Source organism: Platichthys flesus, chromosome 8, assembly GCF_949316205.1.
Source record: "Platichthys flesus chromosome 8, fPlaFle2.1, whole genome shotgun sequence".
Classification (NCBI taxonomy): Eukaryota; Metazoa; Chordata; class Actinopteri; order Pleuronectiformes; family Pleuronectidae; genus Platichthys; species Platichthys flesus.
The window spans coordinates 16,273,744-16,299,453 of NC_084952.1; the positions used below are offsets into that span (position 1 = coordinate 16,273,744).

The window sequence follows — 25,710 nt, forward strand, 5'->3', positions numbered from 1 at the left end:
TTGTAGGATAGAAAGACTCGCAGTGTAACAGTTGTTTCCGGAGAAGGAATGCACGCTGCGCATCAGTGAGTTATTCTTGATTTATTTAAAGTAATTCATAAGTAGGCAGTAATGGCTAACGGGTCCTGTGGTGAGAAGATGACATGGTGGTGTGGGATCGCAGGGCAGCCTGAATGCACTGAAGAGCTGACCCCGAGCCCCACGCTCCGAGGAGGCACCACAGACTTCCTGTTTTCAAGCCTCCTCTTCATTCAACATGCCACCTACGTGTATCAGAATCTGTTAACATTACTCTCATTTTACATTCTACCTTTACTATGCCAGCACATATCGTTACAAGATCTAAGTGTAAGATCTCTGGGTGTAGCGGCGTTGGAGCAGGTGTCTCCGGATGTCGGCTCGGACCACAGACACTGGGACACCTGGGTGCCACCTCATCAAAGGCTTCCCGTCTGGGCCAACCAGGAACTTCTCAAAGTTCCACTTGATGTCACTGATCTTCAGAGGCTCCCAGAACAATCTGTTGGCCTGGTTGCCAAAGTCGTCTCCAACTGGAGGGCAGGAGTTCTGTGTGGCACAAGGCACAGGAATATAACAAGAGCAACAAAGCCACAGTGTACAGACACATGAATTACCTCCATCCTGTTGATCTGTCACAACAAAAGGCTGAATTTGATTTAAAAGACGTTTATTTTATAAAATAACCATATACATGAAGATACAATGTACTACTTCAAGTGCAACCAGCAAACCCAGTGAGAATTTCCATTTGCTCAGACAAACTCCAATAACTATTAATAGCTGTAATATCTACATGGCACTCAGTAGAGCGCATACCTCCGCCAAGGCCCAACAGTTCCCTTAAACTTAAATAGGCTGCACCAAATATCCCACACCCATAGATATTAGTTCCCTAAATGTGTCAGATTTTTTCAAATCAAGATCCATGAATCATTTCCAAGGAAATAAGTGTAAAAAAAAAAAAAAAAATACCCATCATTCCTCCAGATTGCATGGTAATCTGTCCGGTAGAATTCACTTAATCCTGCTAAATAATAAGTAAACAAGGTCCAACATTCACCACTCCCCTCATGAAACCACATTAACCTCTCTGGATCCAGATTATATTGGACCGAAATGTCCACTAAAGTTCCTGATTTTTTTTCAATCAAGATCCCTGAATTTCTAAAAATTTCCAAAAAAAACCTCTCACAATGTTAAAGAAATTGAAACGATATCCTGGTTTTTGCATAATCCTACTTACTATGAAAACTGATGCAAGGTTCGTCTGTGTTAGTTCAGGGTGTGAACATATTTATAAAATACTCAGTAAACACTCACTTGGTTAGTATAACTTATCAAGTCAATGGTCACAGTAGTCTCTCTCATTCAAAAATCTACAATAGCTCCAAGTCTTTGGTAGAAGATACAGAGAAATAAGATTTATGCATATAATAACAGATCAGAACTCACCTTAAGGAATGTGTAAACCTCTTGTTCGTCTTTTCCGTTCACATCCCGCTTCTCCAACAGCAGGAAGTTTGGCACGAATCCGTTGCCTGGTCTGACATGTCTGGAATCCAGAGAGAGGGCAGCTTATCAGTGGACGTGCCTCAGAGCACTCTGTGACTTGGCAGCTGTCCTACACCAAGTGCAAGCTGAGCAGAGCCCTCGCTATAGATTTAAGATGAACGATGGAACATGAGACATCAATTCTCTATGGTTGTGTGTGTCTGTGTCTGAGAGAGAGAGAGTGAGAGAGAGAGAGAGAGAGAGAGAGGATGCTAAGATAAACTAATCTCATGTCCAGATGATGTTTCTCCCTCATTAAATGAAGCTCTGTTGATTGACCAAGGATTTATTTTAATTACAAATTCCTCTGTACATTCACCTATGAAGCTTCTTACGTTACCTCACATTACAATGAGTAGTGTCTTATGAGAAGCTTGTGACTGAGATTCATGCAGTGGTGGAGAATGTTATGGAAGTAAGGTATAGGTAACTGGAGTAAGTACTTGCTTTTAAATATACAAACTCTCAATACTTTCAAAACGAAGGTATTGGAAAGTAAAGGTATGTCAAGTTCCCTCATGCAACTACATCTTTAACTTAGCTTTTGTATACTTTATACCCCAAGAATCACACAAACTCAAGGTAATGCTGCAGATGATGCTACTTCTTTCTTTTCTTCATCTTCTTCTTCTTCACCTGTGATACTTACATGTCGTACACGGAAGCATATATTATATTACTGGGGAAAACATACATGTAACTATGACCTGACTGCGGTTATTTATTTCATTTGGGCTGAGCTGAGAATAAACAGCACTGAACAAGGAAATGTTTCTCACTTTAAACCTGGCAGGATGTCATGATTTTGTCCTGGTTCCTGTTTCCCAAACTGGTTGGAGGGAAATCCAAGAAGGGTGAGTCTATGTGGTCCCATCTCCTCCTGTAGTGCATTCAATTCTGACAACGGAAGAAGCAGTGAAGTGTCTTCATGTGGAGAACCAGCTTTTTATGCATAAAGTAAATTAGGATGCCGGTGGATTAGGTGCAGATTCTTACCCACATACTGATAGGTTAAACCTCAGTATGTCGCCACATTGACGAACAGGACACTCCTGCCTCTGTAGTCGCTGAAGCTCACATTGTGGCTCCCGTTCAGGGACTTTGCCTGGTATTTGAATATGGTGCCATCGATGGATGAGTCACAGTGCTGGAGGTACACAAACAAACACACACAGATCATTGGAGGCTATATTTGTTTAAACTATTGAAAACAGTTCTCCACGTCTTCGGAGGTGTAGTATTTCTGCTCTTAAATGATGCTTTTGTAGATTGCGATATGTGGAAAAAAGAAAATACCTTCAATAAGGACTCATTCTGTGGGAGATATCTGTGTTTATTATTTGCTTTTAGATTCACAACTACATGGATTTGACTACTCTCTATTAACACAATTGCTGAATCATGAATGGTGTGTTTGTACCATTTCAGTCACCCACTCCTTTTCAGAAAATTTGTAAATTTGAAAAGAAAACGACTGAAGTGTTTGTTGGGTGTTTGATAATTAATAAAAACGTTTAGATCATGACCTTTTAAGGTGACTGGTGGATGCAGCACTTTCCTCCTCCTCTTACATTACATTACATGTCATTTAGCTGACGCTTTTGTCCATTTTTAGTACACTCATCATTCATGAGGGGCCATTTAGGGGTTCAGTATCTTGCCAAGGACACTTAGGTATGCAGATGAGAAAGAGAGGGATTCGAACCAGCAACCTTCTTGTTGCAGAACACCCGCTCTATCCCCCAGGCCACACTCTCCTCTTACCTCTGTTGTTGACATGTCGGATGGTTACACAACTGAGATCTGCCCCCACTAAAACACAAGGCCTGTGTCAACAGAGCAGTGCGCTGCTATCATAGAGTCAGGTTATCTGTTCACACTGAAAAATAAGATCCATTATATCTTTAACTTACATTATAAATGTAAACATCCTCACATCGTCAGATATTCTAATAATGCGCTCCCAATTCCTCAGAAAGATGTACACAAATACACACGCAGTGTGTACTACACATTATGTGTAGTTTTTTTTTTTTTTGTAGTTTTTTATTTAGGACACTCATTGGCATCATGCATGTCCTACCTTTGCCCTAGCTCTTATATGACCTAAACCTCATTCTGACCCTCTTTCCTCACACACCCCAAATGAACCTTCCAGAGACACAAGCAAACAAACAGGTTTGCTCTGATGTCCTTATCAGGACTTTCCTTTGACTTCCATTAATTGTGTACTGCCAAACCAAAACCTTAACCCTAACCATGACCACTTCATACCCAACCTTGTCCCCCTGACCACAATTCACATCTTACCCTTCACCTTAACCAGGAACGCTTACATTTATTGTGGCCTCAGTAGGAACAGGCTGTGTTTCCCATGAGTTCTGTATGGTAACACACACGCCCTTTTTTGAGTATATTATTATTTCTACCCTTATTTAAACCATTATGTATAATCATGACTCTAAAACTGTTCTGGTGTCACATCTCAGAACAAGTAGATCGCATTGTCCATCATGAATCCTCACAGTGCGCAGGTTAGAAGAAAACAGTGATGTCACCTCAGCTCGTACTCTGGATCCACACTGAGCCATTGGGTTGTGTGCGAGCATTAAACATAAGGCATACACCAAGGGGCATTAAACATAGGGCATACAGCAAGGGGCATTAAACATAGGGCATAAACCACAGGGCATCAAACACAGGGCATCAACAGGTGGACACCTACCTGTGTGAGCGGGGCTCCGGCGGTGCAGGGCCGCAGAAGACCGAGCAGCAGCAGCGATGCGAGGGGCCACATCATCCCGATCTTCCCCAAACGCGGTGGCCGCTCACTGTGGCTGCGTGTCCGCGTCTCCCTCAGGATAACAGTCATGTTCCTGGGGGTGGTTGGGGGGGTGGAGCGAGCCACAGCTGGCAGGGAGGCCGCCCCCTGCTGACGCAGACCGAGCACACAACACACACATGAATGAATGGATGGGTGAGTGAGTCATTTGTCCTAATAGTAGGTCTGAGATGGATGGAAAGCTAAATTAATGACACCCATCTTCCAACCCTAACCCTAACCCTTCACAACATCTGAGACACACGTTGTTTGTTCCCCAAACTGATCTCATGCAGGTTACGTGGAAGGATGGATTCAAGAAACTGGTTTGAATGCAAATTTCAAACAAATATTAGATTTCCTGTATTTTCAAGTGTAAATGTCTTTGTGTTTGACTTGACAAATGTTGTGAGTCACTGGAGCTGCTCCATAGATGATATATGGAACAAATTCCTTGTGACAAATGGCCGCTAAGAAGAGTGGCATCAAATACAGGTAGTTTGCATTTAAGGACTCTATCCATATCGTATTTTTGTTTACTTGAATTTGCACGGATAAGGATCATAGTTAGCTGTGTTCAAAAGCCTCCTGCCACGACAGATCAGCCCTTTCATAAATAAACAACATCCTATAGGATACTATACAAAATACCTTCAACTGTAAGCTGCACTGCTTTTAGCATGATTTCTTTAAGTTCAGACTGATAACTTCGCTATATTTCACTGAGGACGTTATCAGCGGTCATGCTCCAGCTGGACAGGCACTGCACTCCTGTAGTAAAATAGGGGGCCATCCCTATTTTCCACTGAGACCTTTTTTTCCGTCTGTCTTTTGAATATTAACAAAACAGCCTAAACTAGAGGATCTGGCTTCAGGGAACGTGGGACAATTTTGCCTTCAGGGCTTTCTGCTAAAATTCCTTACTGGTAGAACTTTAACTTTTGGGGTTGGATTGGTTTAGAAAAAGATCAGGGTAGGAATTGACCCTTTCACTCTTCAATTAACCAGGTGCCAAAAGCCTCTTGGCAGAGGTCATCGTTGTATGGGTCGGTGCCACTTGCCTTGTCTTGGTGCAGTTTCAGAGAAACTGATGTTGATCTGTCTATTAAAGACTTAAAGCAGAAAGGTGAAATAGTAGATCTGGCAGCCCATGTAGACCTCTGGACCGATGGAGTAACAATATAAATATTAACACTGATGGTTCAAGGGATCCAGAAAGCAAAAGAGTGGGATTTGGTTCATACATCCCCAATGTTCAAATCTGTCAGAGTAGAAGACTACCAGATGGGATTTCAATATTCACTGCAGAGTTAATTACTTTATTGTGGGGCGAGATGGAGGCTGGGATAAAGTTGTACTGTGCACAGATTAATTATCTGCCCTAGTGGCATTGGTGGGGGGAGAGGGAAGCAGAGCTAGGCCAGATATAGTTTGGGAGATGTTAATGATGGTCTCTAAATTGGAGAGGCAGGGGAGTAGCGTGGGGTTCTTTATGGGTGCCAGCACAGGTTGGAGTTGAGGGCACTGAGGTGGCGGATAGGGCAGAAATACAGTGGATGTCCAATTGCCACTTGGAAGGATGGAGCGTCGTAGCGTCATCAGTGAGAGGCTGAATCAGAAATGGCAGCAAGAGTGGGATGGAGACATCAGAGGAAAACAGCTATACAACATCCAAGCATCAGTTAAACAAATATCCATGACTCGAATAGACGGTATCAAATTGACATGGTTAAGGCTCGTTGGCGCCCTAGGCGAGATTTCAAATTGGCGCCCCCCCAACATACACACGCAAACTGTCATGCATCCCCAAGAACTTTTGGACTGTATACAGATGCACACACAGGCAGACAAAATTCTAAGCTATAAAAAACAATAAAAATAACAAATATAACAAATATAAAGAGTTTGAAATCAGCTGTACTGAAAGCATATCATGTCATGTCGACAAAAATAAACATTAATGATGTCCACAATCGGGCTGATTTTTACCTCTACATTGTTCTTTCTTCGCTCTACTTTGCTGTGCTTTCTGAATTGTGCACCTGATAATTTAACCTTTTTTTGATTCATCTTTGACTCTAACCGCGTCTATCAAAGCAGGGTGTACGTCAGGGACACACCTGAGGCGGAAATTCTGTGCGAGCCGCCGCCTGACTGTTCACACAGGGAGCCTGTCCAAGGAGCCACGGGTGGTGACATCAGCAAGTGTCCCTACAATGCTGCTGAAATGAGTAGGTTATTATACTTCTCTTCATATGCATCATGCTGCTATGAGCAACTGTTGTGTTGTTGTTGTTGTTAAGGTTTGTAATTCTCTTTATGTGCATCCAGCGGCGTCGAGTGGAACGGCATATGCCAACCCAGTGCAACCCGCCATGGCCTCACTCTGACACACAACGGGACAGGTTCTGTTTGCCACTTGGCAGATACCACATCAGGTGGTACCACATCAGGTGGTATCAGGTGTGATCCCACCTCCCGCCTGTCACTTTGCTGCTGAGAGAGGGAGAGGGAGGAGAAACATTGAGGGAAGGCGAATAAGGAGATTGAGACCATTTCATAGTTTAATACAAACATTCTTTCGGTGTCCAAGCTAATTGAATATTGCACATTGCTAAAGAGGGAAGCTGACAGGAAATATACTTGGTTTTATTGGACTATTAGCACATCAACTCCATCCATCTCTCGTGCTATGCCATGATGTTTTGTTTCTCCGCTTCCTTTGGACTATCCCTCCATTTGATGTCCCTTCAAAGTGTCTGGTCGTACCTCAAAATCTTCTGGAGCTGTTTGCTGATATTGGCACAGAAGCACATTGTGTGAATAGTTTGATTTTCTTATTTTTTCAACTTGACTTGAAATTACTTATTGATGCGACCCACTTAAAAACTGTAACTGGCTATACAGCTGACAATGATGCACCTATATACAATACACTGTTACACAAGTAGAGTTCTTTTTTTTAAATCCATTCTCACATTTCGTAATTCCTACTTGGCCTCCAGAAAGTTGATACATGTGCACAAGTGATTGGAATCTGAAGCTCTGTTTTTTGAGACATAGCACACCTACACTTTGACAAGTACATGTTTTATTAAAACTATATCAGATAATTGAATATTTACTGATGCATGTTGAAATGCTTTAATTCTTTGCTTTGGGGTTTTAAGCTATATTAGGATAAAGGTGTAAACAAAGACAGTTTCTCTGTTTGAGAAGGAAATTCTCTTCTTCTAATATTAATGGTTTATCTAAATTCTTCAAATATACCTGTAGTTTATCTACTTGACGGTTACTTATGTAAGAGGTAGGTCTTTTAACAGCTCATTGTTTTGAATACACATCTACCATCGCTACAACCGTGAACCCATCATCCATATTGTGTTGTGTACGACTTTGAAGGAAGTTTTCTCCAGTTAGTACAAAACCTTTGTGTTGCTTGTACTGTATGCAGTGGAGTTAATTTAAATTTTCACCCTGACACAGTATGCTTGTTGCACACAGAGTACCAAAGGAGATGTGTTAATAGTAACATTTAAACCAGGATGCTTTGCTCTCAACGCATACTGCATGTGACTATGCAGTATTCTTTCATTAGCAAAGCTCATTCAGGACAACAGCTTGAGTGCAGCTGTTTTATCACAGCCATGGGAACCTAAGTAATGATCAGTGTTGTGCATGAACGATGTGATTATTCTCTACCGGTGGGAGGCAGAAATGCGCTAAATAGTGCCTAGTCGGCCGCAAAGAAGAAGAAGAAGATGCAGTTCCAGTGTTGCCCACAGGAGGCTGACATTGAGCACACTTGGTTCATCTCAGATCGGCGGTGACAGCAGCAGCAGTCGGTCCCCCATTGAGAGCTCAGTCTCATCTGCTGCGCTCCGAGATGGCGTCTCTCCTGCAGCCGGAAAAAGTTGTGTATCTGGTCCGTGGAGAGAAACGGATCCGGGCTCCTTTATCTCAACTCTACTTCTGTCGCTACTGCAGCGAGCTGCGGTCTCTGGAGTGTGTGTCTCACGAGGTACGTTCACCCGAGGCTTTAGACGAGCTAGCTGCTAGCTACTTTGTTGTTCGGCTACCCGGAAGCAGCTGTCACGGGTAGGCGGGGCTATCCCAGCCGTCTCGCGCGTTGTATGGGTAAGGTGCCTGTCACTCAGGCCAGTGGCCTCCTCTCATTGGGTTAGCAAGCAAGGGGTTCACTTCCGCTCGCGTTCTGCCCAGAACAAGCTAACGCTGATTAGCTCTTGCTATTCTTCAACTTCAGATCAAACTAACCGGTTAGCTGTCATCTATTGAAGATGATCGTGATATCTGATAAGTGATGAAACGTTTTCCGGACCTTGCTCCATTATGACTGACGTCCTCACCTTCAGAGAGCTGCTTGTTAACGTGGCTCAATGTTATGGACACCACACCCAGACTGAAAAAGATTAATCCTCCATGGCATTTCTCATTAATAGAGAGAGACTTTTCTTTGTAGACATGAGACAGGTAATTCTATAAACCTTGAAGATACCCTCTTTCTCTAAGTAACTCTCTGTTTCAATAAATAACACGGATTTATTGAGGTTGCTGTTATTGACACACTGATATTCCTGAAGATGTGGACTTATAGTTTTTACTCCTCTCACACACCCATATGTCTGGTGATCAGGTGGACTCCCACTATTGTCCCAGCTGTCTGGAGAACATGCCCTCTGCAGAGGCGAAACTTAAAAAGAACAGGTGAGACTGACCGTCTTTAATCAGCACCCATCTGTCTGGTGTCTTTACTTCATTGCATTCATCTCAACTCTAATTTCCAACTGATTATCTCCATCGTAGGTGTGTCAATTGTTTCGACTGCCCATGCTGCATGCACACACTGTCCACCCGGGCCACCAACATCCCGGCTCCTCTGCCTGATGATCCCACCAAGACAGCCATGAAGAAGGCCTACTATCTGGCCTGCGGTTTCTGTCGCTGGACCTCCAGGGATGTGGGAATGGCTGACAAATCAGTCGGTGGGTACTTATGTAACGTTCACATTCAGCTCTCATTTTGTATAGAAACCACGAGCACTGCATATCTTGTGTGGAAGGTTTTTTGTAATGCCGTAAATGTTGTGTTGCATTAGCTTCTTGTAGAGCTCTGCAAGGATGGCTTTGGTTGTTTTGTATACTTGATGTATATGCCTGACAATGGTTCCCTCAACAAAAACCCAATGGGAATTTTTTCCATTATTACAGACAAACTTTTTCCAGCAAGACATTCTCCACAAATAGACACCACATAAATTATTTTTGAACACAAAATACAATTGCCAGAAGTAAAAAACTAATATTTGGCTACAGTGCCACAGTCACACATTAAGCTTCCACTTTGTAATTTCAGTAAGTGTTCTTACCTCTTCTGCATAAGACTTTCCTCTTGTGAGTGTTAGTATAAAGGCTGAGAAATGTGTCAGATGTAGTGTTTGGCATCGTGACCAGACAACCTTTCCATTCTAATTCATCATGTTTGCATTAACTCTCTTTATAAGTAATAGTTAAAAAAAATTACAAGTGGAGTATTTACTGATGTATTTTGTATCACAGAGGAATATGTGAATAGATCTTGAGCTTGTGTTAACCACAGGCCTTATTACAGGTATATAACCTTGCTTCAGGATGAGGGAACATGTCTCTTAAACTTGTCTCACTGCTGCACTTGGTTATTTGTCTGATGTTTTTGTATGTTTTTGTTCACTGCAGCCAGCGGTGGATGGCAGGAACCAGAGAACTCTCATACTCAGCGGGTAAGATTTTGCCTCTGGCCATCTACATTCTCTTCACTTGCTCACATGATTCCTGATCATGCATTACTTTTCAGTAGATGTGGGGAAGGCAGGGAATTACTCTTGTTTTATATATTTATAATAATATATTATTTTTTTTAATTGATCTTTTGGTTCTTTGCAGATCAACAAGCTGATCGAGTATTACCAGCAGCTGGCTCACAGAGAGAAGCAAGAGAGAGACAGGAAGAAGTTGGCCAGGAGACGACAGTGCATGCCACTGGCATTCTCGGTATTCTGCTTCCTCAGAACACAACAGTTCCATGTCCTAACATTTTTTTATGTCAAACAGCTATTTATCTCAGTGTTATTTATTATGAAATATGTAGGTACTATTAGAGTCCACAGATTAAATTTATTCAGGATCGATTTGATTCAGATATTTGACTGAAATCTAAGTAATATTAGAGTAAACTGCTATTATGTGTGTAGGTGTCATCAGAAATATTACATTAATATAATAACATTAATTTACTGTAGTGGCTGCTTTGATTTTGGTTGGAGTGCAAGATTCAGACCATGTCCATGCTATGGATCCTTATGAACCTACTGTTTTTTAAGTTACAGGAAAACCACAAGTCTTTCTTATTGTACACTTTCAAATTGAGTCGGCCTGGTGTGGACATGGTCTTCGGGCTTCTTGAGCTTGTTGGCGCAGTTTAACACCTTCTTTCGTTCTGCTTTTATAATAATTAAATGCAAAGTAGTCATTCTTGTGTTTTTTTAGCACCATCGTAAACACTTAAGCTGCATTGTTCTGCTGTTGCTCTCATTCACTAATGATTTTCTGTTGCTGTTGCATGTCACTATTGAATGCTAACTTGCTTTCACCTGGTTCTTTATTCTCTCCTTTTTTCTTTGCTTGTGCACTTTCTGATCTCTTGCTTTTTACTCCCCAGCAACACACTATTCATGTGGTGGTGAGTTGTATTTTTCAAAAATTTGAGTAGTCAGTATCACTGTCATCTCTTTACATCTGTTCCTGTCTTAATCTGTTGCCAAGTAACCTCACAGATCACATGAATGTCTCCTCGGGTAAATGTGACCGATATCCACACAATGGGAGCCTTCACGTTGGATAGAGGGAGAGAATAAAGAGGAGACTGTATAACCAGATATAACAAATATTTTTCATACCAAGTCCTGAGCCTTAACTCTTTCAGAGCTGATTCTCTCCTACTATCCCCAACAGAAAGGCTCCTGTTATTGTCTTTCTCATGTTAGATGCACTCATGTGGAAAAGTACCTGTAGATTAGGTCAGTTCATATATTGTCCTCACTCCCACTTAATTATCAGGAGTCAAAACGGCTAAACTTTCTATTTCTCCTAAATCAGGAAAAATATGGCCTTGGAACCCGACTGCAGAGGCAGAGGTCTGGAGCTCCCATCTCAAGCCTGGCAGGCCTTTCGTGAGTGCTCTTTTGTCTTATAATGGGAATTACCGCTGCTTTGACTCCACACGTGGACCTTTTTTCTCCCCCTTGTAACACACTGTATAATATCGGTGACTTAGATAAATTGATTTCTTACCCCCCAGCAGCCATTGTTTCATTTATTTCAATGTGCCATGAAAATCAATTTGGAGCCTTGAAACTTGGCTTGAGATACATCGGTAATCCATCACAGCGAGCAGTTCATCACCCTTATTTCTTCTCAAAGCTACATCATCAGCTTGTAGCATTATACTTGTTAGCAAGGATCATTTGTAAGCCTCTACACTGGAATGTATTCAAGGACATCTGGAAATTGTATAATTGACTGTGTATTGACAGAGTATGCTGTCAGATCCTGGAGGCAAATGTGAAGAGTTTTCACTTTAGTAGTCAAGTCTGAAATCGTGCACTTCTAAGTTTCTTTGAATTCCCAATCAGTGACTTCTTAAAAGTCTCTGTCCATCTGCAACTTCAATGTTTATTTTACTAAAAATATAATAGATCTGTTTACTGGGTTACTGACCTTAAGTAAGTTTCATGTCTCTCCTTTGAAAATCTTCAGTGTTAATGTGCTGTAAGACGCCAGTCAGACATTTTGAGGTGGTCGGGGATACACATGGACATATTATTTTATTTCAGTGAACATAAATGCACCTTATATCAAGGTGAAGTCACTGACCCACCAGAGTTTATTTGTATTTTTTAGCTTCTCAGTGTCAATATGTTGAATTGCTTGTGGCACAGACAGGGTGAAAACAACATAACTTGGTCTCAGGGAACACAAATGACATACATAATTATTTGCATATAAGGCAGTAGACACATTCATGATGCATTATAATGGAAGGTGGGAACAGATGAACTTAAATCTGTCATCTTGTGATCAGATCTCTTAGGACCGATATTAATACCAGGTCTGAACAGGGTCTTTGATACAGGTTACGATAATGAGAGAAATCTGCTGAAACCCTCCTAGCCACCTGTACTGTTGGTTTGTTTATCATATACTTAATGAGGGGTTAACTACCATAGATACAACAGATTGTTGACAGCAGTATTTGTTTGACTCCACCAGCCTTAAAGAGGGTGAGGACCAGAAGGAGATCACTATTGAACCTGCCCAGGCCCTTGATGAAGTGGAGCCCCTGCCTGAAGACTGCTACACCAGGCCCATCAGTTTACCGGAGGGTAAGACTTGTGTTTCCTTAACTATATGTATACAAATAAAGTTATTATTAGTATTATTATTTTAATCTGTGTTTTGTCGACGTCAGTGACCACGCTGCGGCAGCGGCTCCTGCAGCCTGACTTCCAGCCAGCAGGCGCGTCTCAGCTCCACCCCCGACACAAACACCTCCTGATGAAGCGCTCACTGCGCTGCAGGGTCAGTACCACCTCAGGGTTTTAGTCCTCTCTATCAATTATAGGTAATTGCTTTAACAAATATCACAATTATGTAATAACCTTTTTCTTAATTTCCTCCACCAGAAATGTGAGCACAATTTGAGCAAGCCAGAGTTTAATCCTACTTCAATCAAGTTTAAGATTCAGCTGGTGGCTGTGTGAGTATTGGTCATCACGATTCTGTCCAAAAGGGTTTTCATGATGCTGAACACCATTTCCATTTGATTGTGTTTGAGTGTTCCAGTGTCTTGATTGTCCTTCTGTCTCACAGGAGTTATATCCCTGAAGTGAGAATTATGTCCATTCCAAATCTCCGGTTCGTGAAGGTCAGTGTGTTCACAAGTTCTGACAGGAATATATCTTTTACATGTTTTATTCATTCTGTGCATCATCTTAACCACGTGACCTTGAGTGTGTGAAATGATGCTGAAACAACTTTGTAGTGACTTCAACATGTCTCAATTTTTATCGTCCTTTGGTGGAATTAGCTTTGCAGGCCAACAACATTATACCCAAGATGAATAGGACTGTACCAACCGCTGTAAAGACTGCCGTTTAAATAATGAGACTACAAAACAAAGCCGTAAAAAAGTACATAAGCTATTAACAAGCAAAAGCAATAAAACAAAATCACATTGGGAACAGGATAATAAAAGTTAATGTACACAAAGAACAGAGATACATCAAAATTTCTAATGGAGAGTGTGTTGCACTATTTTAAGCCTGAGAAACTAGGTGATGAGAGGGATGGCGTCGTTTGTTAATAAAAACACTAATGCAAAGAGACTAATATACTTATATCAGTGTTTCCCATCAAATTATATCAATCTGTCGCAGTAGCTGTGCACAGGGTGTGTGTATTTGTTTGTTTGTTTGTGTGTGCGTGCGTGCGTGCCTGCATGAGAGCCTGCAGGGACAGGTAAAGGATGCAGTCTCCCTCTTGCTGAGAACTGCATGACCTTTCAGAGGGTGGCAAGGGAGACTATGGCGGGCTGGCCCAGTTTAAGTAATATTTGGGAAACACTGCTTATATCGGGGACAGTCAAGAAGGCATTAAGCCGTCCAAAGAAGCTGCTTGACACAAACATCCCTAGTCAGGACAAATTGCTGCTCCACATTCCTCCGCAAGTATCCCTGTCCCCCAGATATTAAGTGAGGTATTAAGACTGCTCCATGTTAGTTTATTTTAAGAACCCCAAAATGAACTTGGACAACTGTGAGAAGTTAATTTAAATGTTTTTCCGGATGTCTGTTTAGGAGAGCCAAGTGCTGCTGACTCTGACCAACCCAGTAGAGAACATCACCCACGTCTCATTGACCGCTTGTGAGGAGGAAGATCCTGATGACATCAACAGCACTGCCAAGGTTTCTGTCTATACTTTCACAAAGATGTCAGGGCCGTGAGTCAGTGAGCGGGGTTGGTAGCCAGCACCGCACGGTGGCCGAACATCAACAAACAGAGCTTGAACGGCTGAAAAGAACATAATTCGTTTTTACTTGAATAATATAAAGCCCTAGCACAGCTCTCCCCTGCCTCTTGTTAAATATTGCATGATTTATCCACCGGTGTTGCTGCTTTCTTTGCGGCGAGCTTCAGCGATCAGAGCGGTCAGCTCTTTCATACTGCTGGTTACTGACGGAATAGTCAGCCTGCACATCGTCTCTTATGCAGAGCAGTTGGGTCCAATTTTTACCTCCATCTGTCAGCTGCCACCGGCGCAGCTCAGAGTGCTGTGTTCCTGTGGAAAATGTTACATGAGCTGCCTGTTGCCAGCAGTTGCTGCGAGGTCCCTCTGTGACTACAGGCTGTTTGTCTTGGCCTCTTCAGGGATGAAGTCATGGGCCAGACTGGGTAAAGAAGAGCTCCTGGCCAAATCGGAGCATCTTCACGACTCATTTCCATTCACATTATGGCCAAACAGAGTGCACAGTCCGGTCATTCTGCTTGATCAGATATTGAAACAACCTGGAGGGCTGTGAGAACCACATCCAGCCATGCTCCACTCACCTATTACTGTTTGTGTCATACCTGTACATTGGTTGTTAATGATTGTGTGGGTACACTGATTTTACCAGTAAATTATATTTAATTAGTCTTGTGCCTGAGACAGAAATGAGGGTCGACTCAGAGGGGCGAACGCATAAATCAGATGAACCAATTTAGATTTTGGACACATTCCATCTGCTGTGATGAATGTGATACACATTCAGTCCTTTTGAGAGCGGTGGAAATATCTATTCAAACTTAGTAAAGTGATAAGTGAATATTAGAAAAACTGACACAGCAGTTACACCTGATGGATAGAAAAACTGTGGTCCAAGCCCCAAGCTCGGATGATTGCATTTACTGTAGGCCTGTAATATGAAAATAACCCAATAGTTGTTTTTCATGCAACTTCTTGCAAAGTTTTGGGTTAATTATCTGTGCAAAGGTTTTTGGCACAAGACAGATGCAGAAAATACTAAAATTGAAATATTGATGACTCAAATTAGTGCTCAGATTTAATAAATTGGCCTGCTGCCGCTGCTTAAAAAACTCCTCAAGGAAACATAGAAGTGCATCAGACCATCTGAAGTATTTTGCCTCATTTACCAGCAGAGGGCGCTCAATATCAGCTCTACCATTGGAATCGCATTTCCGGTAATTTTTCAAACTCATTCAAACCTAATTTTTTCAAAAGTGAAAACCCTGGACAGAGCTCAAGCAATGTTGGTGAATGCTGTACATTTTTGCCCTTCAGACATATTCTTTAGTTTACTGTACAATTTCATGTGGGAGAGGCTCATTTAAAGTCTCATCGATCCCTCACATAGCCTGAAAATATTGCCTCTGCCTTTCTGTTCAGGTCATGGTTCCCAGCAAGGAGCTGGTGTTGGCAGGGAAAGATGCTGCTGCTGAGTACGATGAACTGGCTGAACCTCAAGACTTCCAGGACGACCCAGAGTACGTAAATGCACACGCAAGCAAACACACACATTGCCACAGGGCACTTTTGGGTACATTACATAGATTGGCACTCATTTCCTGAACCATAACCACCACTTTCCTTAATCCTTGCTCTAACTGAAGTAACCCTGGCCTCCACCACTGACCCAAAAAGCAGCTCTTTTACCTAATTAGAGATATAGCCCTCGTCCCTAGTTCAAGAAGCCGTCCCCAACCAACTCGTCTTTGGGCAGAAGATGTGTCCTTAGGGTCGCCTATGACTTTGAAATACAGAATTGATAGTATGCGGTAACTCCTAACCTGATCTCTGTCCTCTCCACAGTGTTGTTGCCTTCAGGAAATCCAACAAGATTGGTTTCTTCATCAAAGTGATCCCCCAGAAGGAAGACGATGGGGATGTCGTCGTCTCATTTAAGATCAGACACGACTTCCGCAACCTCGCCGCTCCCATCAGGCCAAGCGAGGAGGGAGGCGACAGCACCCCCGACGCCACTTGGCTCACACACCACGTCGAGCTGAGGCTGGGACCCCTCGCTCCCTGAACGTCAATACTCCATTTACTCTCAATCAGTCCCACAGTCATAGTGTTGGGTTCTTTTGAGCCGGTTTCTTTAAGATGTGGGATTTCATTAATTTTAAAGTGATTTCTGATTCTGCTCATCGGTGTGTGAGAGCAGTAAGAGATCTACTTGGCAGGCTCAGAGTTCTCTTGTTTTATCCCAAGTTGCATCATCAGATACATTGTGGAACTTTCAGTGTATAAAACTACATGAAATAATGGCTGACTGCAGACTGACCGATACAACTTTTAGTTGGTTTCACATTTGTTGTTTCTTTTGAATGATGCTAAATGAAGAAAAGTGGTGATGTGCTATATTTCATCCTCTCAATTTAAATACTGAACCATGTGTCATTTAAAACTGTTTTAGTTTTACTGTGTTTATTTACAGGAAGCAAAAGCTTATATCTACAGTGCATGTAATTATTTATAAATGTTAAGTTGTTTTGATTAATGAATATATAAAAGGATTTATCACTGTTACATCCAGTAACAGTCTTTTCTTAAGTGGCAAAACAACTTCTAGCTCCCAGCATCTGTATTTGCACTTAACGTACATTGAATGCATTAACAGCTATGTTGAAAGGTGAGAGTGGCCATACGTTAATATAATGAGATTATAGAAACGGGAGAGAATAACTAAGTGGAGTCCTTGAGCAGAATCAGAAACCATATCTGACAACGATCTGAACAACACACACACACACACACACACACACACACCTGTGCTTTTAGCTTGTGTATCCTTGTCAATATCATTTTCTGCAGTAGCATCATATAAACGTGCATGCTTCAGCTATAGTAAACATCACACACATAAAACCAGGTCATCACAAGTTTTGATCCTGTACTTCTTTCCCATCTGACCATCTTGGTTGGAAGGTGACACCTGCCCCATAGTTTTACTCTTGTCAGAACTTGCACAGACGATGTATAAGGAAGCTCTGTAAATTACAGTGTTATGATTTTCACGTGTTGAGACACTATCACCATACCTGATCTAAAGACGTATCTGTTTTGTTTTCCAGGCATCACTGACCTCTCTCAGTGTGTATCGTAATGCTGCTGTCATTTCTGGTCTCTGGTGTGTAAACTTAGTAAAAACAAAGCAACACAGTTAATCTTCTGTACCGGCTAATAAAACCATGTGATACTGCAACACACCTCCTGACTTTTTGTTTTTGAAACGTAGAGCTGATGTGACTTTGTAAACCACTTATGGGATGTCTTATATCCATCCTTTATCAATTGAGTATCTATGCAGGGAGGCTGCAGCCAATCACAGCTGACTGTTTTTGAAACGCAGAGCTGATGTGACTTTGTAAAGCACTTATGGGATGTCTTATATCCATCCTTTATCAATTGAGTATCTATGCAGGGAGGCTGCAGCCAATCACAGCTGACACTGGGCGATGGGCGGGGTGCGTCCTGGCCAGTTCGCCACTTTACTGCATGTCCTGTTCTCATGTTGAGGCTGTTTTCATTGCCACCACTGGATGGCACTGTAGGCAAAGAGTTTTTTAAAGAGAGTTGCCCAGCGGCAGAGAATTTGGGGTAGACGTTGGAGCGTTCAGGGACATGTGCTCCTCCGTGGTGATCTTAAATGACTTCACAAGCGGAAGCAGTGCATCTGTTGATCGCCGTGTGTCTGGATGCTGCAGCACTGGACCCCGCGCTGTCTGATCCACACAGGACCAAACAAAGCTGGTGCCTTTTTCTTCAGGCTGGAAAAAAAAAAAAAAACATCCTTCAACATTGGGAGCAGACAGTAATGGAATTTGTGTCCCGGCAGATAACGCTTTGTTTCTCACACACAGCGGCTCGGCGCGATGATGGTTCGCACACATGAGGGACAGTTTATTGCCTCTGGAAAAGGCGGATCAGATATACGTGTGATGAAGGCCTGTTGCGTCTCTCCAGCGAGGCCCCCGGCCGGCCCTGTGTAAACAAACAGAGCGCCTCTGTCTGGGTAATAAAGCCCATGATTTTTCTTTTATCTTCCGCAGATATAATCCGCTCAGAAGAGTGGCCTGGTCGAGAGCCATAAATCAGCCCCGAAGATGAGGTAATAAAGCACACATGGGGCGAAACAGCCCGGACTCCAACTCCGACGCCCAGCCCAGGAGAGGGAGAGAGAGAGAGCAGGAGCTGGAGCCTGTCACTGGTGCCACTGTGCGCACGTGCTCTTGCTGGTGGGGAGGTGGCTGCACAGCTGGGACATGCACGTTCTATTGACAAAGATGAACATTTGCTGCGCTGAACTTGTGCACACAGACACGGCCATGATTCATTTGAATGAATAGAGGAGGCAGCGACTGAAAATGACTGGACCTGCACATGGCAGATGGAGATTTACGCAACCTCAGAACTGACTCATGACCAGTGATTCCCCCCCCCACACACACAAAAACAACACTCACACTCTGGACGCCTCCCGTCAGGATAATATTTTCCTGTATCACAATTCAAATTATTTCATGCTCGGCGTCTGCGTGTTCTTATTTGCAGAACCTCGCACTGTAAACAGCACAGAAATGTGACTTGCGACCACGTTTCAGGGGATTCATAATTAATATCAGCAGCGTTGGGTCGGTAAGTAGGTTATTCAAGGACTTCTCCTCCTCCTCCTCCTCTTCCGTTTTCCACTTGTGAAGACTAACATCTTTATTTATAAAGACAGAGCTGGCCAGCCTTGACCAGATGAAACATTCCTCACTGAATTACAAGTTTGACTGCACCCGGGACCTTTCCACAATTACGTCATGGCCCAACCACCGGTAACTCACCCGCAGAGGATGACAGGGGCAAGCAAAAGAGGAGGAAAAAGCCTCACCTCAACAGAGGCAGTAAATCCACTCCCATCTAATGAAAACAGGGGGAATACAGCAGAAGCCTGACCAACCATATCTCTCCAAGCACTGCCCCTCTCCTGGATCAGCTGTGCATGCTGTGACAGGACAGAGGGGTGTTTTCTCTATTAAACACATATTAGTTTGATATATAACCTGGATTTTCACCTGCTTATGCACCACAATGGGTTTGGACCCGTTCTGTTTGTGGGCAGGAGGACCAGAAGCACCCGAACTAAGAGACCCTTTTCACTCGTCCCCGTGTTTAAGGTTGTGAGGTGGGCCCCGAGCGGCCCTCACTGATTAATCACCTCCTTCATTTTCTGCTCACCAGACCATCATCTGGTTAATTAGAGGTAATTGATGATGTGTACCTAAGTGAATAACAGTGGGCATGTGGGCTTCCAAAAGCTGGGGAGGCCAACTCTTGTGAAACCTTAGCTTGTCAGGGAGGAGAAGAAAAAAAACCTCTTCCTCCGCCGGTGCTCGTTTTGTCATTTACTTTCCACCTCCATCCATTTCCTCTTGCTTTCTCTCTCAGTCTGAGCTTGGATGGCTGGAGGTTGGGTGGAATGTTGACTTTGGACGAGCGGTTGAAAAAGATCGCTCTGACTCTCAACACCCCCTCGGAGCCCCTGTCCGCCTGACTGCAGGCCCAGTCTGGGCCTTCATTTATTATTTGCTCAATTGCTCACTGAGAGTTTTATGTGAGTAAGGGCACAAGTATGTCTGCACCAATGACTCTGTGCATGTATAGGTTTTATTCTTCCTGTGCAGTCATAGGTCGGCAACCTGAGCTGATTGTCCCACATTGGGGCCTCAGTGGATCCACCAGAGCTGGAGGAAAACTGAAACTCAATAACTTCCCACTCAATAAAAAGAGCACAGAGTGAATATAATTAAGAATGCAGGGCTAGTCTTGTCAGGATAAGGAAATAAAACTGTTAAAGGAGTAGTTAAACTGTTTGTGTGACCTTAGCCCTGTGTAACTCCACGATATAGTGTTTCTGTGACTCTGCAGATGACCGCCATCAGTACAGAGCGATAAGGCAATATTTATACAGACTGAGCCGACCCCCGCAGGCATGAATAGAGGACGAATTGAAATGTTGGATTAAAGGGTTTCAGCCTTTCAGCCCAGACAAACATTAGATTTTTTCAGACAAAAAGTAGATATCAGTGAAATCACCCAGAAAATATCAAACCCTCTGCTGGATGACAGGTTAAAAAAACCCACACATTTGACTTTCACCTGAAGAAGACAGCACTGCGATCGAATCATGGAGTAACCTCTGGGAAATATCCTTTTCCACGTGTTTGACGAGAGTTCGATGAGAGGATGCGTTTGCTAAATATGAGGCTGGAGCCAGAACACCGTTAAAAACAAACCCTGCGGTTCTGTCTGGTGAGACAAGCAGCTCCTCCCAGGACCAGGTACTCGATCAGAAATGGTTCAGACCACAGGGTGTGTGCAGCAGTCAAAGTATGTCATCAAATGGTTGGATTTTCAATTTGGGGAAAGGTAGAGAAATAGTGGGACATACCCCTTAAATCCAACATTGTAAAGGTGCAAAGACAAAGGGTTCCCAAGTCTGTTCGACCAGGATGTCTGAAGAAGCGTACAGGCTGCTTAAAGCTGCTTAATGTTTCATACTTCACCTATTTAATATGAACAAGTCAATTTTCAACATCGTTCCTGTTTTTCAGTCTTTCTGCTTAGCAGTTGTGAGCCTGGTATCAATGTCCTCATTTAATTATTGGCCAGAAAGTAAATAGGGGTATTTCTCAAAACACCATTCTTTTAATAAGACGAGATTTTTACTGTGACATTTACACTGTGTTATGTTCCATAAAGTTCAGCTCAGACAGTAAAGCCGCCAATATCCGCTCACACCTTGACCTGAACTTTCCACAAGACCTATCTCTGCACAAACACATAATTCTACTGGCGGGACATTTTGCCCTGAGACATAAATGACACTCGTTTATTTGCTTGTATTAGCCGACAGAGCGGAGCTTGAGATCCCCCTGACATTTAGAGCAAAAACAGTCATGAATCTCTTCAACCCGCCACGCTCAAGATCTCAAGTCAGTGTCCGGGACACAGGATAATCCTCTGTGGTCCACGCGTAGCCACCCAAAACGAGGTTAATTAATTACCGAAATGAATTACATGCCCCGCGGAAATGCAGCCACACGCCAGCAATAATACAAGTTCAATAAATAGAGGATTTCAATTAGTGGCGACACTTGTAGAAGCACTGTTGCTGGCTCGCAGTGGATGGTATAGCCTCGGGCTCCTTGGGCAGCTAAGCCCCATTAGCTTCTTCTGAAAGGGCGCTGGCAGCTGAGAATGTGTGGATTGATGCTCAAGACAGTGGTGACTCCTTTTTTTTTCGCCGTACAGCCGCCCAAGTGGCGTGCGGCCAATCGCGCAGCGGCCCGGTCCATCACGACCCAGCCCCCCCCTCCAGCACACCACAGATACTGTATATCCTGGCATATAAATACATTCAGAGTAATTCCCATCGCTGAGCAGTGCTGGGAATGTTTCACCCGGGGGAGGGTTAAATCGATGCAGGGGATCGATGGGATGTTCATTGGGTGTGTGGTGCAGGCACATGAAATGTCAAAGTGGAGATGTGGATTTGCTGTGGACTCTATCAGTGTTGAATTTCACAGGTTGAGGAGCCCCTCATGAGCACAGAGGACAATAAAGACCCCTGCAGGGGGAGCTTGTGGAGCGTATGATTGTTGTCCCCTTTTTTATTAACATGTAGTGTTTGTGTGTTTTTTCACAGGTAATATCACTTTGTTTTGTACCAGAGGGATGAGACGTGCTGTGTAATTGTACAGATCCTGTAAAATCAGCTGGCTGGTTTGTACTAGAGTTCCTCTTGGCTTTGACTTGAAGTGAATGACAGCATGGTGCGTCTGTGAATGTTCTTCCCACAGTTTGCTGACATGTCTGCAGTTCTTTTCACCAGGAGGGAGATGTCATAATATCATGGTGTCAGAAATTCACCAAGTCTGAGACTCAGAATGAGAAGTCGCAGGCTGACGTTAATGTTTTCTCCCACTCAGCTGCTTGAGATCGTGGTTTTAAAATATGATGTGAACGTGGTACAATTCTTAATTATACATATTCCTGTTTACTCTGTATATATGTTCATTTCTGTTGTTCTTCATTCAGGGCTTTAATGTGTCCCATTTTCTTCTTTCTAAATTCAGCACTTTTTCCATCACACATCGTTCAAACAACCATCGAGGGCAATTTAGGGTTTCAGTGTCCTGCCCATAGACACTTAGGCATGCGGGAGCTGGAGGAGCCGCGGGGATCGAACCACAGCCGCAACCGCCCTAATGTGGGACCACTGCAGAGCATTTCTACACTGTATTCAAACCATCCACCTTCATGACGTCATGTTTCCTCATGAAGAGACATTAGAGGGGGCTTCGCACGTGGACACAAACCCCTAAAGAAGTGCTCAGCAGACCCCGTTCTTCTTCCACTTTCAAATATTGTAAAACCAGTATCTTATTTGAAAGTTAACCTACCAGTGTGAGACCAGTTGTTATTCAATGTGTTTATCTACTGTAAAGTGCCCATAGTCATGCACAACCAAATATATTTATAGAGGGATAATATATAATTGATATGATTCTCTTAAGACTGGCTGTTTTATTAAGTTTGTTATAAACCTTACTGTATTTTATTGGACCTTTGTTGTAAATATCATTATATTGTTGTTATGGCTTATACAACCAATTGTTACACTATTTAATTGTCAGTGTTTTTAGCTCATCAGCCCTTTGAGCAGCTCTAAACTACAAGGTGCTACAGAAATTATGTTTGACTTAGTGATTGATGAAGCATTTCACTTTACACTTAATTAGCGTCTATATTTCGAACAGATGTTTTTCCAAAGGAGATTCAGAGATTTCATTAATCCCTGCAAATTAGTCATCTATCTTCTTATGCAGTCGTGTGTCGTTAGGTTGCCTTTTGATTCAGTGACGATCATATTTATTGAAGTCCAAAGTGATTTGGATGTTTCGCTGCACGCTGCTAACTCTCACCTTGTCTCCGTTAATGAGAGCAGCGTGTGTAAAAGAGTTTTATGGCGACTCGGGCTCAGCTGTGGAAACAGTCGGACTGGAGATCCTGCAGAGTCTGACGGCACACAACACAGCACTGAATTACACATTTTGAAGTCATGCCTTAGGAATTTCAGACAGACTGAACTTTACTGGAGCAGTAAAACAAGGAACACGTAGGGAAGTCATGATTAGGGAAAAGTTATTCACTCTCAAGGAGAAATTCGAATATCAACCACTTTTCACTTGGTTTTAATTCAAAATTCAAATCTGTTTTCATTGTATGTTCACTTGACATCGAACATTCAACTCAAAGTTATATGTGTTTATACTAATATATTATACTATAGTATAATATAATATAATATAATTATACATAATTAAATTATATTATACATATATATATAATTATACTATAGTATAATATATGTATATATACTTTATGATACTCGACTATAACGGGGATCAGAACAACCTGATTGTGTGCGCAGTAGGTTATAATAAAGGTGCCAGAGACGCGTGACCCTCACTATCCCTGGAGTTGGTTGAAGCATGCAAAGGATATTTATTGTAACTAAATAAAATGCACATGTTTCATTGCTTCCTGGGGTTCTGCAAAATGACCTGCAACTGATGCTAGTTCTAATCTGTCATAGTCACTTCTAGATTTAACTCTTGAAACTAAAATGACAAAAACTTTTATTTCTTAATGCTTTAAATTTTATGGATCTTATCTGACAACCCCCCAGGGGGTCCCAGGCCCTAGTTTCGGAACCACTGCATGGGTTCTCTCTGTCTCTGGGTGCTTGAAGTGAATTCATTTTTCTTGTGACAGTTTATCAACACTGGTAAACTTCCTTTCAAAACATAGATCCAGATGAAATGAGCCTTGTCCGACCTGGTGAGAGGATGGAGAAGTAGAACTCTCCAGACACTTTTGTGGATGTGTGCTGTGCAGTGGTTCTGGCTGCTGTTTATCTGCAAAGTGGACCCGCCTGAGGACAGAGGTCTCACAGTGAGGACATCCTGAGTCATTGCCAGATCTTGTCACTGGTCGATCTTCTGCTGTGAGGAACAGGCTAGATTGGGGCCGTTGGCTTTTGTCTAAACTATGTTGCTCTCTTTAATTTCCTGTTGATGAGGCTCACAGATTGGATTTCCTGCTGACGCGGGAAAGATAATCTTGTTGCCAAAGACTTTATCTGCGATCCTCAGAACACCCCAGCACCACCTTCTCTTCGGATGACAGGCCTCTCTGGATTGTTTGTATTTTATAACTTGGTTCTGAGAAGACTTGGTTGGACATGTGGAGAGGAAAAGTTGAAAATGAGAAACAGTCAGTGTCGGCATGAGGGCTGGAAAATATATATTTTTGCTCCTGAATGTAGGTTGTCGGGTTTTTTTTATGAGCAGAAAATAACAAACACTCGATAAACGGCAAAACATTTTACAAATCTAATGTTGATCAATTATGTGCTACATCTCCTTGTTGAGTTTGTAGAATGAATATAAAAACATATATTGGACTTTTGTGATGTTGCTATCGTTGAAAATTAAATTGGGATCATTAATGATATTGTCTTTTAGCCAAGCCCTAGTGGCAGCCTACACAAATTATTACATAACTTTGCACACTTTATAAATCCCTCTTTGGTGGCACAAGTGATGGCACAACTACAAAACTCACACAACGGAAGCATGATCACAACGGAAGTGGGTTACAACAGAGTTAAAAAGTGATGCTCTTCTATTTGAGAACTTACGGTACAGGTGCTTCTTTTTTGGGCATGGCGAGCACCCGTGCCGTAACTTGCAGTTGTGTTTTGGTTTTTTGAGTTTGTGTTTTGGCTTTTGCGGTTGTGTTGTGGCTCTTGTAGTTATGTCTCTCGACCACTGTCCACAGTTGAGAACATTTCTAAAAACTGTTTGGCTTATTTAATTGTCAGTGTTTTTAGCTCATCGGCCCTTTGAGCGTCTCTAAACTACAAGATGCTACGGAAATGATGTTTGACTAATTGATTGATAAAGCATTTCACTTTACACTTAATTAGAGTATATTTCGAGCAGATGTTTTATCAAAAGGAGATTCTGTGATTTCATTAATCCCTGCAAATTAGTCATCTATCTTCTTATGCAGTCGTGTGTCGTTAGGTTGCCTTTTGATTCAGTGACGATCATATTTATTGAAGTCCAAAGTGATTTGGATGTTTC

At 42.5% G+C, this 25,710-nt stretch overlaps 2 protein-coding genes across 3 annotated transcripts; one reads left to right on the forward strand and one right to left on the reverse strand.

The window, feature by feature from the left end:
• Positions 1–66: 66 nt before the first annotated feature.
• gpx3 (glutathione peroxidase 3) lies at positions 67–4,459 on the reverse strand. The gene is made up of 5 exons (XM_062393230.1): positions 4,298–4,459; positions 2,569–2,719; positions 2,352–2,469; positions 1,474–1,573; positions 67–567 (listed from the first exon to the last, which is right to left on the reverse strand). The coding sequence occupies exons 1-5, from the start codon at positions 4,442–4,444 to the stop codon at positions 343–345; spliced, it is 741 nt and encodes a 246-aa protein (XP_062249214.1). The 5' UTR covers positions 4,445–4,459; the 3' UTR covers positions 67–342.
• A 3,748-nt stretch (positions 4,460–8,207) lies between these two features.
• dctn4 (dynactin 4) lies at positions 8,208–17,711 on the forward strand. Of its 2 annotated transcripts, XM_062393904.1 has the most exons (14): positions 8,208–8,414; positions 9,048–9,118; positions 9,218–9,396; positions 10,126–10,169; positions 10,333–10,440; positions 11,108–11,128; positions 11,545–11,618; positions 12,718–12,830; positions 12,917–13,026; positions 13,131–13,204; positions 13,318–13,372; positions 14,304–14,411; positions 15,893–15,990; positions 16,316–17,711. In XM_062393904.1, the coding sequence occupies exons 1-14, from the start codon at positions 8,280–8,282 to the stop codon at positions 16,533–16,535; spliced, it is 1,410 nt and encodes a 469-aa protein (XP_062249888.1). In that variant the 5' UTR covers positions 8,208–8,279; the 3' UTR covers positions 16,536–17,711. The 2 variants fall into 2 exon arrangements, with proteins under 2 accessions (XP_062249888.1, XP_062249889.1); XM_062393905.1 differs by lacking the exon at positions 11,108–11,128.
• The last annotated feature ends 7,999 nt before the right edge of the window (positions 17,712–25,710 follow it).